The 15,216-nt window shown below is 44.8% G+C and overlaps 2 protein-coding genes across 3 annotated transcripts; both read left to right on the plus strand.

The window, feature by feature from the left end:
* The first annotated feature begins 317 nt into the window (after positions 1 to 317).
* Positions 318 to 3,055, plus strand: LOC102943606 (ferritin heavy chain A-like). Of its 2 annotated transcripts, none has more exons than XM_007053986.3 (4): positions 318 to 702; positions 1,078 to 1,224; positions 1,692 to 1,817; positions 2,769 to 3,055. In XM_007053986.3, the coding sequence occupies exons 1-4, from the start codon at positions 601 to 603 to the stop codon at positions 2,922 to 2,924; spliced, it is 531 nt and encodes a 176-aa protein (XP_007054048.2). In that variant the 5' UTR covers positions 318 to 600; the 3' UTR covers positions 2,925 to 3,055. The 2 variants fall into 2 exon arrangements, with proteins under 2 accessions (XP_007054048.2, XP_043382154.1); XM_043526219.1 differs by having other exon boundaries at positions 503 to 702; positions 1,033 to 1,224.
* Positions 3,056 to 7,799: 4,744 nt separating this feature from the next.
* Positions 7,800 to 10,945, plus strand: LOC102943826 (ferritin heavy chain A). The gene is made up of 4 exons (XM_007053987.3): positions 7,800 to 8,000; positions 8,755 to 8,901; positions 9,415 to 9,540; positions 10,718 to 10,945. Exons 1-4 carry the CDS (start codon positions 7,899 to 7,901, stop codon positions 10,871 to 10,873), a joined length of 531 nt encoding a protein of 176 aa, XP_007054049.1. The 5' UTR covers positions 7,800 to 7,898; the 3' UTR covers positions 10,874 to 10,945.
* Positions 10,946 to 15,216: the final 4,271 nt, after the last annotated feature.

A 15,216-nucleotide genomic window follows, 5' to 3' on the forward strand; every position in this document is an offset into this window, starting at 1 on the left:
CCCCTCTTTTTTCATCTCTTCTCCAGACTAAATAGTTTCAATATGTCTTCAGATGACAGGGCCTCCGTGTCTTTAATAACATTTTCATCGGTTGTCTGAGAGCCTTCTGAATACTGGAAGAAAATGACCAGGGTTCCCCAGGTGTAATATGTTAGAGAAACACTGACCTAGGGACACTTTGGGAAGGGGTAAGCAATAAAGCCTTCCATTTGCTACCTTCTCTGTATCCGAAGGGTTTGTAGGAAACTGGATTAATTTGGTGAATACTCCTAATTTTCATCTAATAACAAACTGTCAATCTCCCCCATTGCTCCAGGGGTAATGTGGCAACAAGGGTGGTCCTACTGCTGAGTCACGCCCTCACCTGTGGATACTGTGTTAGGATCCAGCCCTCAAAGGTGACTGGTGCTGTAGGGAAGAAGGACATTTCTATTGGACAGCAGCAGCTGTTAATCACACCCACTCCCTGCTCTGGTCAGTATTAATACCATCTGTGACAAAGAACATTTCTGGTATTTTACTAGGCTCTGTTCTTAGTAGTGTTTAGTATCCCTAGAAATTTCTTGAGATCCTTTCCAGCTAAATCTTCCAGATAGAAGAATGGAGTCCCAGGTGCGCCAGAACTTCCATCCTGAATGTGAAGCTGCTGTCAACAGCATGGTAAACCTGGAGCTGTATGCCGGCTATGTTTACTTGTCCATGGTGAGTGTAGTACAAGAGCTGTGCTGTTAGGCTTTTTCAAATCAATTTGTTTTAGTTCATATGAGAGCTAGCTTGTCTGCTACTGTATGTTTTTTTTTAAAGTACTCTAGCTGTATGCTGTACCTTTTATCCTGTATGAGTGGACAATACAGGAGAGCAGTGCGGGGATAAGACTATTTCTGACACTTGTGGTTTTGTGACTTGTTAGTGGAGAAGCCTCTGAGTCTGACTCCTACAAGCCATTTCTGAGGCTTCTTTGTGGGAAAACTTGTTAATATGAGCAGACATGTTCCTTGTTAAGTTTAAGGATTGATTATATGCTGTTGTCAGCTTGAGGCTGTAGTACCTTCACTGATCTCCTGGACTCTTCCTCAGTCCTACTACTTCGACCGTGATGATGTGGCCCTGAAGCATGTGGCCCAGTTCCTGAAGGAGCAGTCCCATGAGGAGCGGGAGCATACAGAGAAGTTCCTGAAATACCAGAACAAGCGAGGGGGCCGCATTGTCCTACAGGACATCAAGGTATGTAACAAATCAATGTGCCTCCCTGGGAGGGTGGGGGAGTGGACTCTAGACTGAGGTTAATCACCATGAGTGGGGGTAGAGGTAGAACTTGCTTTTTCTAAGGGGAAAGCAATGGGCCTTCCTTGGGAGATCTCTGATTATCCCAAATGGAGTTATTCCTGTGGTAAATTAGAGCTGCATGTCTCAAAAGCATCAGCCTTTGACCCTCTAGTAAAGGGTATCTGAAGGCATGGGTGGGCCTCTGATAGTGCTAAAAGCACAGACTAGGTTTGCTTAGCTGTGACCAGGCCATCTGCTCCATCACTTCATAAGCAATGGCTTTAGTTCATAATTATAGAACTTTAAATAAAAGGATGAATAGTGCTGTTTTTGGTGGGGGTGGAAAGCTATTTTGGATGCAAAATTACAATTTGGTAACCAGGAGAGTGATGTCTGGTTCTCTTCCGTGGCCGCCTCCTTTACAGAAGCCAGAGCGGGATGAGTGGGGGAACAGCCTGGAGGCCTTGCAGTGTGCCCTGCAGCTGGAGAAGACTCTGAACCAGGCGCTACTGGACCTGCACAAGCTGGCTATGGAGAGGAATGACCCCCATGTGAGTTAATTGTTTTACGTGGGTTGATGGTATCAGAAGAGAAGGTTTGTCTGGACCAGCATTTTAGAAGATAGATCATAGAATATCAGGGTTGGAAGGGGTCTCAGGAGGTCATCTAGTCTAACCCCCTGCTCAAAGCAGGACCTGTCCCCAGTTTTTGCCCCAGATCCCTAAATAGCCCCCTCAAGGATTGAACTCGCAACCCTGGGTTTAGCAGGCCTCTGCTCAAACCACTGACCTATCCCTCCCCCCTAATTGCAGACTGAAAAATCCTAATGTGGGAGGGCAGGAGAAGGTAAGGATTATTTTGCAGCTAACTCTTCTACAGCTGTCTGGTTAGCAGCCGCCTCTTCCCTGGGAGCAATCCCTGTGTTGCGTGCTGTGTTGGCACCAGAACAGGCTGCTTCCACATGGGAACTATGTGGTGTGTGGCCACTGACCGGGGTGTATCAGTAGGCTAAGTTGCCCCTGCGAAAGCTTTGCTTTTAGTTAGATTGCTGTCAGGGAGGGGGAGAGACCTACCCTGAGGTTTCAGACCTGGCCATGGACGAGTGTGCACGGGTAGGCAAGAAGGAACTTGCATTTGCACAAATGCTCATTCTGACCCTTCAGGTATACATCCCTGACAAGGAATATTTTTACCCTTCTGCTGGACTCAGCATGCACCTTTTGAGTCTTATAGAGTTGGAACTGCTACAAGAGCTGGCCCTAATACTTTCTTCTGATGTAGAAGTCTGCTTGCTCAGTGACTGAGCCACTGAGCATCCTCAAAAGTCAAATCGGTGAAATAGAAACTTATGAAATGAGGGCCAGTTAACCAATGGGTGAAGTCTTGAGTTAAACACATGGTTCTCAGGCCTGCCTATACTGGTCACTAGAAGACTGTTGTAGCTTCTAAGTTTGGCAGCTGTGCCTATAGGAGCAGGAGTGAGTCCCTCTTTCCTTTTGCAGTTATGTGACTTCTTGGAGTCTGAGTACCTGGAGGAGCAGGTGAAGGCCATCAAGCAGCTGGGAGACCATGTCACCAACCTGAAGCGCCTGGAAGTGCCCCAGAATGGCATGGGAGAGTACCTGTTCGACAAGCACACCCTGCGGGAGAGCAGCTGAGCTCCCTACTAGGGACCTGACCCATAGTGTAGATCATGATGTCATAGCTGCATTACTCTGGATATAGATCAGAAAATAGATGCCTTGTCTTACCTAAATACCAAGAATAAAATCTCTGCTTTCTGGTGTAACCTGGCTCATGTGATATTACTCAAACTGGGGATGCAGGCTGGCTTCTCCACACACGCTGTAGTGGATGAATGCTAATGTGTAGTGACTCACTAAGAAGAGCAGGCCTCTTGTGAGGTGAGAGGGGAAATGACTGAAGCATGTTCCTGAGTAGTAGTGTGTCTTGTGTTTTGAGACTAAAGAACTGGTGGTAGAAGAGCTATGATGGGTCAGTGTCTCCATGGGGCAATGGTGCAGGGAACTGTCTGCCAGGAAGTGACTTTGGGGTGGTGGTGTGAAATCACAGCATGAGTTCCCCTTAGCTCAATGGTTCTAAGAGCTCTGGCTGGCCACCCTGGATGGCTGGGGCTCATGCGGAGGGGCTGCACACACCTGGGAAGTAGGGATAAAGGGGACAGCCAGAGCCCTGCCACCTGGGCTACAGCTCTTCCACCCCAATCCTTCACCAGGAGGCGGCAAGGCTTGGGCTGGCAGAACCAGTGCAGAAGTAAGGGTGGCAATAGGGTGCCAAGCCTGCTGTGAAAGAGTACCTCCTTTACTCCTGGGCTGGCTCAGCACTGCTTTCAGAGCTGGGTGGCCATAAGGTATGGTTTTTTGGGTGGGGGGAGATGTAAGTTTGAGAACCATTGCCTTGGATGTGTTTGCAGCTAGAAGCAAGGTTATGCAGTTAAAGTTCCCTACTGTTATCTGTGCTGTGTAAGGGAACTCCTAGTCCTCTTTGATCCATCCCAGTGGGGAGGAGTCTTGTGAGCCTCTAGCGTTGTGTGAGGAAACCTCTGACTTACCAGCAGGGGGTTGGGGGTGTGTGTGTGTGTGTGAGACCCTGATATTGGGAGGGGAGGGAGAAACAAAAGGAAGACACGTTGCTTTCTGGGGAGACTGGGTCCAGTCTCAATCTGCTACTAACATAGAGGTTTGCAGTGTGGAGGATCTGATCTTCCCTCCCACCCCACGCAGTCCTATTTCTAGAGCTGAGGTTCCAGTGTGTGGTTTTTTTTTTTTTTTTTTTCTGGCTCCAGTTATACATGGGCTGCAGTTTTTGCGTGTTATGTAGTTCTTCTTTCTCTCTCTCCCAACCCTCACCACAGTGGCCCAGGTTCTACTCTCCATCTAGGAGCCCAGGTCCCTCCAAGATGTGGCAACCTACTTACAAAGCAACTGCTGTACCAGTTGTCTCCATTTTTGCATGGACTTGGGTCAAGGGTGCCTGAGCAGTAGGCTATCGGCTGTTTATCACTTGCAGTGGCTTTTTTCATTAGTCCTCAAACTAGCTACTGCAGCCAGACCTTGAGGCAGAACCAACCTCTGCATTTTATCTTCTGTAGTAACGAGATGGCAAAATATTGACCTGGTCTAATCATGACTGTGAAGTGCAAAAGGGCTGGACTGGGTTTCTCCTTTTACTGCAGCTGTGACTCCAGGAGTCCCACTAATGGAGGAGCAAGTGAAGGCTACCAAGCAGCTGGGAGACCACCTCACCAACCTGGGAGTGCCCCAGAATGGTACAGGAGAGTCCCGGTTTGACAAGCACAGCCTGGACAGGAGCAGCTGCATGCTGGTCCTGAAGACTGACACCCATAGCGGAGCTGAAATTTGTTGCTTGACTTTTTTTTTTTTTTTTATTGTCTGAGAATAAAACCTGGGGCATGTGGGTATTTTTTTTTCCTCACTCTACTGTAGCTATGCTGTCTTCTGTCTGGGGCTCAAGCTGAGTAGCTGAAGGCAAGAAAGGTTCTCAGTAGGAGATAAATAGGTTCAAAAAATCAGCTGGGGGAAGACTGGTAGGTGAGGGAAATAGTTTCACTGGCACAGCTGCTGCAATTTGTCTGCAAAATCTTCTCTCTGTGTGTGATCTTGTACTAGAGTGAGAGGGAAGCTATAAGGCCCTTCCTATTTTTAGGACATATGGATAATCTCTAAAACCAGACCCCTGGGTAAGAACCACAAAGCTGCTTTAAACTAGCATGTAAATATGCTGCAGTAGTTTCTACAGCACAGAAATATCTGTCAAAGTTAATGCAAAACTCTCACTAACCAGTGGGTAGTAAATTTATTGGTCTCTGGTTAACCTTATGAAGCGAGGTTCTCTAGTGCAGGGGTTCTTGGAACTATTTTTTTGGTGGCCTCAGAGTGTGGCCACTAACTCTCACTAGTGGCTGCTCTGAATATTTTTCTAAACCTGACCCCCTGCTGTCATGGCCCAAAACCACTAAGCACACACACTGGCCCTGTGTGTCTGCAGAGGTGCTGCCTAGAGTCCCCCCAGAGGCTGTGTGATGCAGGCTGCTGGCCCCCTGCTGGTGGTGACAACAAACAGCAAGGCAGTCAGGAGCAACAGCTGGGTGCTGCAGGGAGGGGCTGCTGCTTTGCTCATGCTCATTTCCACCTGGGGGCTGTTGTGGCTGCAGAAAAATTCCCTGGTGGCTGCGTTTGGGAAACAGTGCTCATCAGTGGCAGACAGGATATTGGGACTACATAATTATAAGGCTCTACTCTGCCCTTAATCAGTTAACCTTACTCATCACTTGGTCCTCTCAGTAGTCTAATAGCTGCTTAATCAGACAATGAATGTGAAATTGAGCTGAATAAAGCACGCTACATTACTGATGTCCATTTCCTCAGATTATAGGGCTAAACATTGGCAGAGTAATTTGTCTGTTTTCTGCTAAGTATGAGGCCTTAAAAAGGCCTGACTTTCAAAAGGTAGGTGCTCACGCTTTCTCAAACTCAGACCTCTTTGCAGTGATCAAAGTTGGTTGGATAGCCGAAACACTGAGCTGCTTACCATCACTATTAAAAAAGATCCCTTCATGGGCTGTTAGAGGAACTCCCAACTCACCTGTAACAATAATTGCATCTGCTGTGGGAATGACAAAAGCCCACATTTAGAATTGGTGAGTGAAACCTATTTTTGAGCTATCTTTCCTTACCTCTTGCAACGCAACACAACGCTTGCTTTTTAAAATGTACAACATCTCGCTGTCCCTGCTTCATGAAACTGTCTCATTTTTGTGGCGCTCACTCTAGGTGATGGCCAAAACATGAATTAGAAGCTTTAGTGTAAATATCATGTGAGCAGGCTCTGCAGTACACAGGCTTCTCCCATTGTTCCTTGGCTTGCTAGACAACAGCACTCTGCTTAGCACCCATGCTAGGTTCCACTTGCCCATATCTGACAAGGGATCCATCCTTGTGTTCAAGACTTCTTCTCAAGCCAGATTAAAGACAAGACACATCTTCTAGCTTTTCATTTCTATCCACTTCTGGGAGGGTTTAATCCACCCTCAGGAAGAGAGGACTTCCTTATTACCAACCCATTCAAAGATGCTAACAATACTGTACAGCTTGGGCAAACTGCAGAACTGCCTTCCAGCCAAGCAGAGTTTCCACCACGCTGAGACTCAAAAACACCTCATGGTGAAGCAGGATCTAGTGATATGCATGCAGCCTGCTGCCCTGTAAGCAGTACTGCACTGAAAAACTCAACCCAGGTGGTTAATACAAAGTGTTTGTTCTCTGTTCTCTTAATTGACGTGTGTGTGTGTGTGTGTATAGATATAAAAAAAACCCAGATCAAACAATGGTAAAGATTTAAATCTGCTTGTCACAATATAAACTTATTTTCTCCAAGCAGTTGGTCTGTGTGTGCCACCTTTCACATGAAGGCCAAATGCAGTAGGATGTAAAGCCATCCTAGTGCTGCCTTTGTGATAAATGGACAAAAAGTTGCCTTGTTGCTATGCAGAAAAACACATAACTATGCTGACCGTGGACTGCAGGATGTTAACTATAATGTTGCTTTACTGTAGTTATGGTAAAGAAATTTGAAACTCCGTATCGTAAAGCAAATAGAGGGCCAGTTCTGTTGTGCCATTTGAGTGTTTCCAAAACGTTCATGCATACATCACTCAAAAGGAGATGAGATTGCTTGAAGCTAGGTCAGTCAAGATGTACATCTGGGCAGTGGGTCCTTCTCTTGGACTGTTAGTGCCAACATGGACCTGTCAGGAACCCTACAGGATGTGCTGACATGAGCCAAATGCCCCAAACCACATCCCTCTCTACATATTGGTCCCATCCTGCCTTCATGATGTTATCATTTTCCAGGACATGCTTCTTGTGTCTGTATCTTGTGATTCCCTTTTGTATTCCCCTGGTCTCTGCAAATCTTTTTTTCTTTCGCTCAGATGCCCCTTTTCTGTCCTTGCAGCAGTATTTACTATGCCACGACTTTGGGATATGGGGACAGATCATGATGCCACGGCGGGAATTCCAGAGCTCTTGATATAACAAGCCATAGTAACCTGTACTTCCTGAGCTCAAGGAGCTTCTGTATAGGCCCTGATATACCTAAGAAAATATTGCACACAACGTTAAGCTAGGTGGATCGCAGGTATTAGTCTCTCAAATTCTCCATTCTGTACCATCTTCCCATTTAGGGCAAAATGGGCATTGTTGAGTCCTATAAAAGTGATCCTTAGCGAGCCACATTTTTCTCAATAAAGAAACGGGTCAATTGGGCTGTTCTCGGAGTGTATCCATTGCTCCCTGCTTTTCAAGGCTTTCATAACAACTGTTGAGGTGTGTCTTATGGCTAATAACCTCTTTCACCTGTAGAAATTCAGTAATAGTCCCACCCGCAATGCTGATTGGGTCCTTGGTGAGAAAGGAAATTCCCATTGGATGGCAGCAGCTTGTCAGTCATACTTTTGTCTTTCTCAGAACAGTATTAATACCAGGTGCTCTGAGACAGGCTTTTATATCCTTGTGTGGTTGAGCTCTTGCTTCAATAGTGGTTGTGTAGAGTATCTTTCTGTGAGTATTTTACACCTTAGAGGTAGGGAAATGGAGTCCCAGGTGTGTCAGAACTTCCATGCTGACTGTGAGGCTGCTGTGAACCGCATGGTGAATATGGAGCTGTATGCCAGCTATGTCTACCTATCTATGGTGAGTAGCTTTGTCTTAAAATCATATAAAATTTTGTCTTGAATAGGGCTCTAATCTTGTAGCCGTAATTCATTGGAGAAGTGTGTTTCCTAATGTGCTGGTGGTTTTCAAAAGAGGGTATCTTTCTCAATGTGGTTCCTTCAAACTTAATGGCAATTGAAATGTCAAGGTTACTAACTTCTGATTGCCAAAGGGAGCAAAACATAGCAAGGTATTTATCTTATTGCAAGCAACCTTACTCTTTCATGAGTGGTGAGGGCTCTAATTGTCCCTCTTCTAGAATTCTGGGCAGCTACTTCCTTTTTCTCCATCAAGTTTTGGATAACTCTAGAATGCTGAAATCAACAGTAAAGACACTTTGGTGGAAGTAGTGGAAAAATGAAAGAGGAGGTGGAATGGGACAAATCCATTGATGCTGTAAACCATCTCAATAACAAACAGACATTTTTGTTGTCACCTGAGCATGTTGCAGAATTTTTCACTCAGAGTGAAGTGCTGTATGAGAAGTGTATCATGTGCAGGTGTTACACCCATCTTTCATGTAGCATAACTGTTAAAATTCAAAGGCCTAACCTCTTTCTATAGGTTGTGGGGGTGATTGATTGCTATTACAGACTGATTTGGAATCCTGTAACTGTTTCTGGGGCAGAAGGTGGTGATATAGGGATGCAGACAAGATTCCTCCCCTTTATAACTACTCACAAGGAGTTGAGATACTGCAAGGAAAATATCCTCTGCATTACTTTCTCCCTAGTCCTACTACTTTGACCGTGATGATGTAGCCCTGAGGCACATGGCCCAGTTCCTGAAGGAGCAGTCCCATGAGGAGAGGGAGCATGCAGAGAAGTTCCTGACCTACCAGAACAAGCGAGGGGGACAAGTTATCTTTCAGGATATCAAGGTGAATAAATATTTCAGTGAGTACCCAGAAAGCAGCTGATCTCTTAAACTCTAGAGGTGGGGGTTATTCTGCATGTTACTAGTGGCAAATGGATTTGTAGTCTATTTGCTCCTCTACAAGACTACTAACCTTTATTTGTGCAATCATGTTTCTTCAAAAACATCTGAGTGGAGCTGCATTCTAAGGCCTCTTGAGGCTCCCAATCTCCTGCAGTAAAACCTCTTGCAGTGCACACTCTGGTGATGAAGGCAGAGGTAGGGAATGCCGTAACTAGTACAGTTAGGGAGGTGGTGGATCAGGAGTAAGCAGCTCTGGCAGAGCATCCTACAGTAGGCTTAATTGGCCCTGAGTTTGGCTTACTTTCCCCCTACATGACCTGCTAAGTAATGGAGTAACTCATAGAAATAAAAAGGACAACATAGCTTGAGTTTCTTGTAAAAGGAGCCTGCTATCTGTGAGTCAGAAATGAGACCGGTGGGATGTCTTGTCTTCTATGGCTGGTTGCCTTGACAGAAACCAGAGCGGGATGAGTGGGGAAACAGCCTGGAGGCCCTGCAATGTGCCCTGCAGCTGGAGAAGACTGTGAACCAGGCGCTACTGGACCTGCACAAGCTGGCTACTGAGAAGAGTGACCCCCATGTGAGTACTAGGTTAATTGTAAATTAAGAGAGCATCAGAGCAGATTCTTTGTACAGTGGGCATCTGCTCCCTGGTTGGTGTCATTCAGTGTTGCCACAATAGAAATAAAGCACAAGAAAATGCAGGTGTATGACTCAGAGGAGACAGATTTGAACTACCGGCTCTTCTCTCTCCCTCTTACCTTACCTGGATGTTTGGGTGGGAAAGGCTTGTGCAGTCTCATGCCATGTGCATGAGACAACTTTACAGTATCTTTCCTGCCTTGCAGTACTGATGGGAATTTCTTTACTAATCATAGAACTGGAAGGTACCTTGAGAGGTCATCTCGTCCAGTCCCATGCACTCAAGGCAGGACTAAGTATCTAGACCATCCTTGACAGGTTTGTCCAACCTGATCTTAATCGCCAATGATGGAGATTCCACAACCTCCCTAGGGCCATTTATTCCAGTGCTTAACCACCCTGAGCATTAGGAAGTTTTTCCTAATGTTCATCCTAAACCTCCCTTGCTGCAATTTAAGCCCATCGCTTCTTGTCCTATCCTCAGAGGTTAAGAATTCTTCTCCCTCCTCCTTGTAACAGCAGTTTTCAAGTACATAAAACTGTTGTCCCCTCTTGGTGGTCTCTTCTCCAGACTGGAAAAAACTGGGTTTGTTTAACTTTCCCTCAGAGGTCAAATTTTCTAGACCTTTAATCATTTTTGTTGCTCTCCTCTGGATTTTCTCCAACTTGTCCACTTCCTGAAATGTGGCAGCCAGAACTGGACACAATACACCAGTTGAGGCCTAATAAGCGCAGAGTAGAGCAGAGGAATTATTCCTTGTCTTGCTTACAATACTCTTCCATGCTAACTTTTAGTAGCATAAAGCTTGTTAAAACTCTGGTGTGGGTCCCTCATTTTTTGGTGCTTGACCATTGCAGATCAGGTGCAGCTGAGTAAGCTAATTTCACATTCTTCTACCCTCTCCACTATGGTGGGAATAGATTTCTTTTGCCCATACTTTAGCGACCTTCCTCAAAGCTGAAGTTGGCAATGGGGGCTCCATGCTATCTTCCTTTCCAGGCCCCCAGTGGACTATGGAGTCTTGCAATATTGACTTGTTGAGACGAATGTGTTATCTCCATTTTTATAGGGTTGGAACAATCCACCTCCACTTTTGTCTTTTTTTTTCCCCTAGCTCTGTGACTTCCTGGAGTCTGAGTACCTGGAGGAGCAGGTGAAGGCCATCAAGCAGCTGGGAGACCATGTCACCAACCTGAAGCGCCTGGGAGTGCCCCAGAATGGCATGGGAGAGTACCTGTTTGACAAGCACACCCTGGGGGAGAGCAGCTGAATGCAGTGCAGGTTCTTGTGTTTAGAAGGAATATGTATTACCTGAGCTCAAAATAAAGAGGAATACAAGCTGTTTTGTCTGTAACATGGCATTCACTGGCATATATAGGATGCTCTAAATTGTATTGGAACAAAGCAAGGGAGGGCATAAGGTGACAACAATGAGGGACCAAGAAATTCAACTAACATTCTATACAGCAACAGATGTGACCCTGTGAGGCATTTATTCATGCAGTCTTCCTCCACACAGATTTTAGCCAGTGTGTGTGTATATATCTTCTCTTTCAGAAGATCAGGAGGAATCCCTGTGAATGTAGTATTAATTGGATCAGCCAGCAATAGAAATGTAAATCCAGGAGTGGGACTGGCTATGGGTAGTGGTGGCAGCAGAAAATGGGGTGGAGACTTAATGCTCCTAAGTGGGTTTGAATGATAGCGCTCAGATTACAAATAGCAACATTCATTTGGGAGAGCAGTGTTGAAGGGGAAGAGTTTCCCTAGGAACTAGTACAAAGCAAACTAATTCCAGGAAATGACCTAACATACAGGGTTTGTCCCTTACACTCTTTAAGGTATCATATCAGGAAAAAACCCAACCCCAACGGGGGATGATGGAGGGAAGATTCCACATTCCTTGCAGAGTCTTGTAGCACTTTAGCTAGTGTCCTCAATATAAAACCAGAATTTGGCAGGTCACTCAGTGTTTGAGAGGCCTTGTATCAGGGCTGCATTGGAATAGCACAGCTGGTTATATAACAAGAAGGGACACCTGCCCCTTCTGATTTTTAGATGGAACAAACCAACAGCCTCCAGTTTTCTGACCAGGGTAGGCCAGTGGAAACCTATGTTCCCTGCCCTAACTATGCATTAAAAGGGTGTATTCTGGTGTAGGACCACCTCACCTCCTGGGCACCTGTTGCAAAGTGAAGCCACTTGTCAAGTCCACTCCTACCCTAAAAGACAAATGCAGGAAGGGGTGGGTGCTGGCACAATACCTCTAGAAGGCACAGCAATGGCTGAAAGTTGAAGCTAGACAAACTCAAACAGGAAATAAGGTGTACACTTTTAATGGTGACCATAATTAATCCTTGAACAACCTAACAAGGGTTGTGGTAGGTTCTCCATCACTGACAACTTCTAGAAGATATTGGGTCTTGATTTGAAAAAAAGAGATGCACCAGGAATTTGGGGAAGTTCCTGGGCTTGTCTTCTACAGTAGATGATCACAATGGTTCCTTATAGTCTTGGAATCTGACTCAGTGGAGGGGTGGGCTGAGACTCATTGCCTCCAAAGGAGTTCTAACCCCTTCTCCCCCCCAGAAGGAAACCTGACAGGCATAGCAGCAAAGGGAGGTGCTGAGCCTCATCAGATAATTGTTCTGGAACCCACAGCAGGATGGGGCCTTATCTTGTTGAAGTCCAGCACTGGCTGGGGCTCATCTTCACTGAGAGACTGTCTCCCTAAGAGAAGGGAGAGACTCTCATCTAACTGCAGCATAGGCTTGTGGTAGTAGGAACTACAATTCTTGCCGTGGGGCAGTCTGTCTCTCTCTTGCTCCTGGGCTCTACCCCCTCACTTTCCTTCCACACTAGGCCATCATCCTTAAATGAACTCCTGGGTTGGATGAGACCTATTTCCACTCATCTAAATGACCCATACTTTCTTCTTGTTAATAAAAGTTTGTTAATTAACAGTAACACATGTGAGGCCTATCTTCTGCTGTGCACTGAGGATCAGATCAGGAGCCTTTCTGAAAGAACAATTTCCTGTGGTTTCTGTAGGTTAAGGGATGGGGTCATTTGCTTTCATGAAATAAAGCAAGTGTTTTGTGTGGGTTGTTTTTTTTTTTTTTTTTTTTTTTTTGCAGTGAGAATGTTCTACAGGGTATAGCTACAAGAAGTGCCTTCTTGCTCAGTATAACCCTGGGGAAGTCAATAGCTGCATGGATTGTCCTTGGGACCATGCTTTTGGTGGGCATGTAGTAACCCTACTGTAGTTTCATTCTCTCAAACCTGGTTCATTGTTACTACTTTCTTGTTTCCCCACTCAGTGTGCTGTAGTGCAATTATTGCAATAAGTGCAAATAGACTTCTTAGTGGTAGAAGTGAATCCATTTTTTGTAGTTCCATGTACAAGGTTACTAGGGTGGAGTGAAGAAGGGACATGGATTGAAGAAGCTGGAAGATAATCCATAAGTCCCCATTCCACTTAAAATCACTATTGGGTTAATTTAACGAATAAACTTAACTGGGCTGTAAAATTATACTAGCTGTTCATACTCCCTTCACTTATATATAGAATTTCTATCCTATCCCTTACGGACTTTTATAGAATGCTGTCTTCTATTTCTTAAAGTGTTTGATCTCTTGATAATATGATTTATTGCTATTAACCTTTAGATCACACTTTGTGGCTGTTCTGGTTTCATTTACTTTGTTCAGTTAATATTCTGTCTCTTCAAAAGAAATCTTCAAAGTAGAACTTCAATCAAATCCCAGTTGTGTGTGTTGTCTTCCTGGGTTAAATGTATACCCACAGCCAGCACAATGCTGACTATGGTGACAGAAGGTTGTTTAAACTGTTTCAAGAGGATGTGTGTGCACAGTGAAAAATTCTTCTTGGGTCCATGAGTATCTATAAAACATGGGGGTGTAATTTTCAATTGTACATGGCTCATGTTTGATGCCAAAGAGAGTTGTAGATGGCCAGCACCCCGGAATATCAGGCATCTTATGTATTTAAGTTCCCACTCCTGCATTGGTGAATCCTTTTACCCATGTAGAACACCATGGAGGTCCGTGAGGTTGTGTGTGGAGATAGGGGAGCTTGTTGCAAGATTGAGGCCAAAGTACAGATTTAGGCACCCAAGTCTGAAAGTTGGGTCTCTTTTAACATTTTGTGTATAATTTTTAAATTTTTATTCCATGTCCCATAATACAAAGGAAATGGGCATTTTCCTTGAACTCCCCACTCTTCTTCCCTCCATGGAAATGGAAACTCACTTTTTGGGCTAAGACTAAAGATGGAGACTTTCAGTTCCAAAGCACAGATTTTTTTTTCCCCCCAGTGAGTTATGATGAAGGCCCCAATCTGCAAACACGTACATATGTGCTTAACTTTACTACCAGGACTACTTCTATTGCTTTCACTGGCACTGCTTAGGTTAGTAAAGTTCAATGTGGTTGCTGCTCTCGGACCTTACAGAGAACAAGGTGCTAGAGTGCCAAACCTTGCCTAGTGTATGCTAATATCAAACTGTACTGTTCTCTGCTATGCTAAATTATATATATTGTAGCTTTCTGTCTTTTTAGTTCTTCAGGTTACTCACTTCATGAAGCAGATACTTATTTCAGAAATGGTTAAAAAAATACAGCCAATATATGTAAATAATTCCCACTAGCTCCTGCTAGTCTACTATCCTGTGCCTGCCTAACCTCATATTCTACAGAATCAGTAAACCAACAGAAACCAAGACACATTACAAATGGATGGAACCAGGAAAACATTCTCAAAAGGTTTTTGCTCTAGTGATTGACACAGACTGGAGTAAATGCATGTTGTTGCTTGTGCTCAGTTATGGGGATCTGAACTTTCAGATTTGGAAATACCAGGCCCGTTCCTTCCACACTGTCTTTGGGTGCTAGTGCCAGCAAAATCCTGCTATCCCAGATGGGTGGTATCTATTAAAACTATATATAAATGTTTCTGTCATGGCTATTAATATGACACCTTTCTCTCATCTCCTACTTACCTTAAATACTCATATGGTCCATCCCCAATGTCACATCTAACATCACAGCCATATCAGATGTCCCTCTCCTGCAAGTAGTAGGGTAAGATTAAACCCACTTGCTAACTGTCTCCTCCACCATCATCCTAGTTACTAGAGAATTTAAGGAGTCTTGCCAGTACTTATCTCTGCTCTAGTTTTCTGGCATGCTAGCAGCCGACTGTCCCTTTTGTCATCAGGTTGTGGACCGTCCATGACCCCAGGGCATGAGTGTGTAAGGGGCCTTACTGTAGGGAGAGCTAAATTAACAGTGAAGACCCTCCAGAGCTTCCACTGCAACAGGGAAGCAAAGTTTCAGAGAACTAACAACCATGTAGAGGAACTGTATGGATGCCTAGGAAATATCACAAAAAACGCCATGCACGCTCCCACGCTCTACATTTTAGTTATCTCATTGCAGACCACTGTGGGCAGATACATTTATTAGGTGACTTGTAATCATTACCTGCATAATGCATTAAAAAAGAACCAAGAAACCAGAGAGCATTGTGTTTGATACGGTCCTTCTCTCCTCAGCAGTGTCATTGTAACAAGCTAACTATACAGTGGAGTC

Source organism: Chelonia mydas, chromosome 12, assembly GCF_015237465.2.
Source record: "Chelonia mydas isolate rCheMyd1 chromosome 12, rCheMyd1.pri.v2, whole genome shotgun sequence".
Taxonomy (NCBI): Eukaryota; Metazoa; Chordata; order Testudines; family Cheloniidae; genus Chelonia; species Chelonia mydas.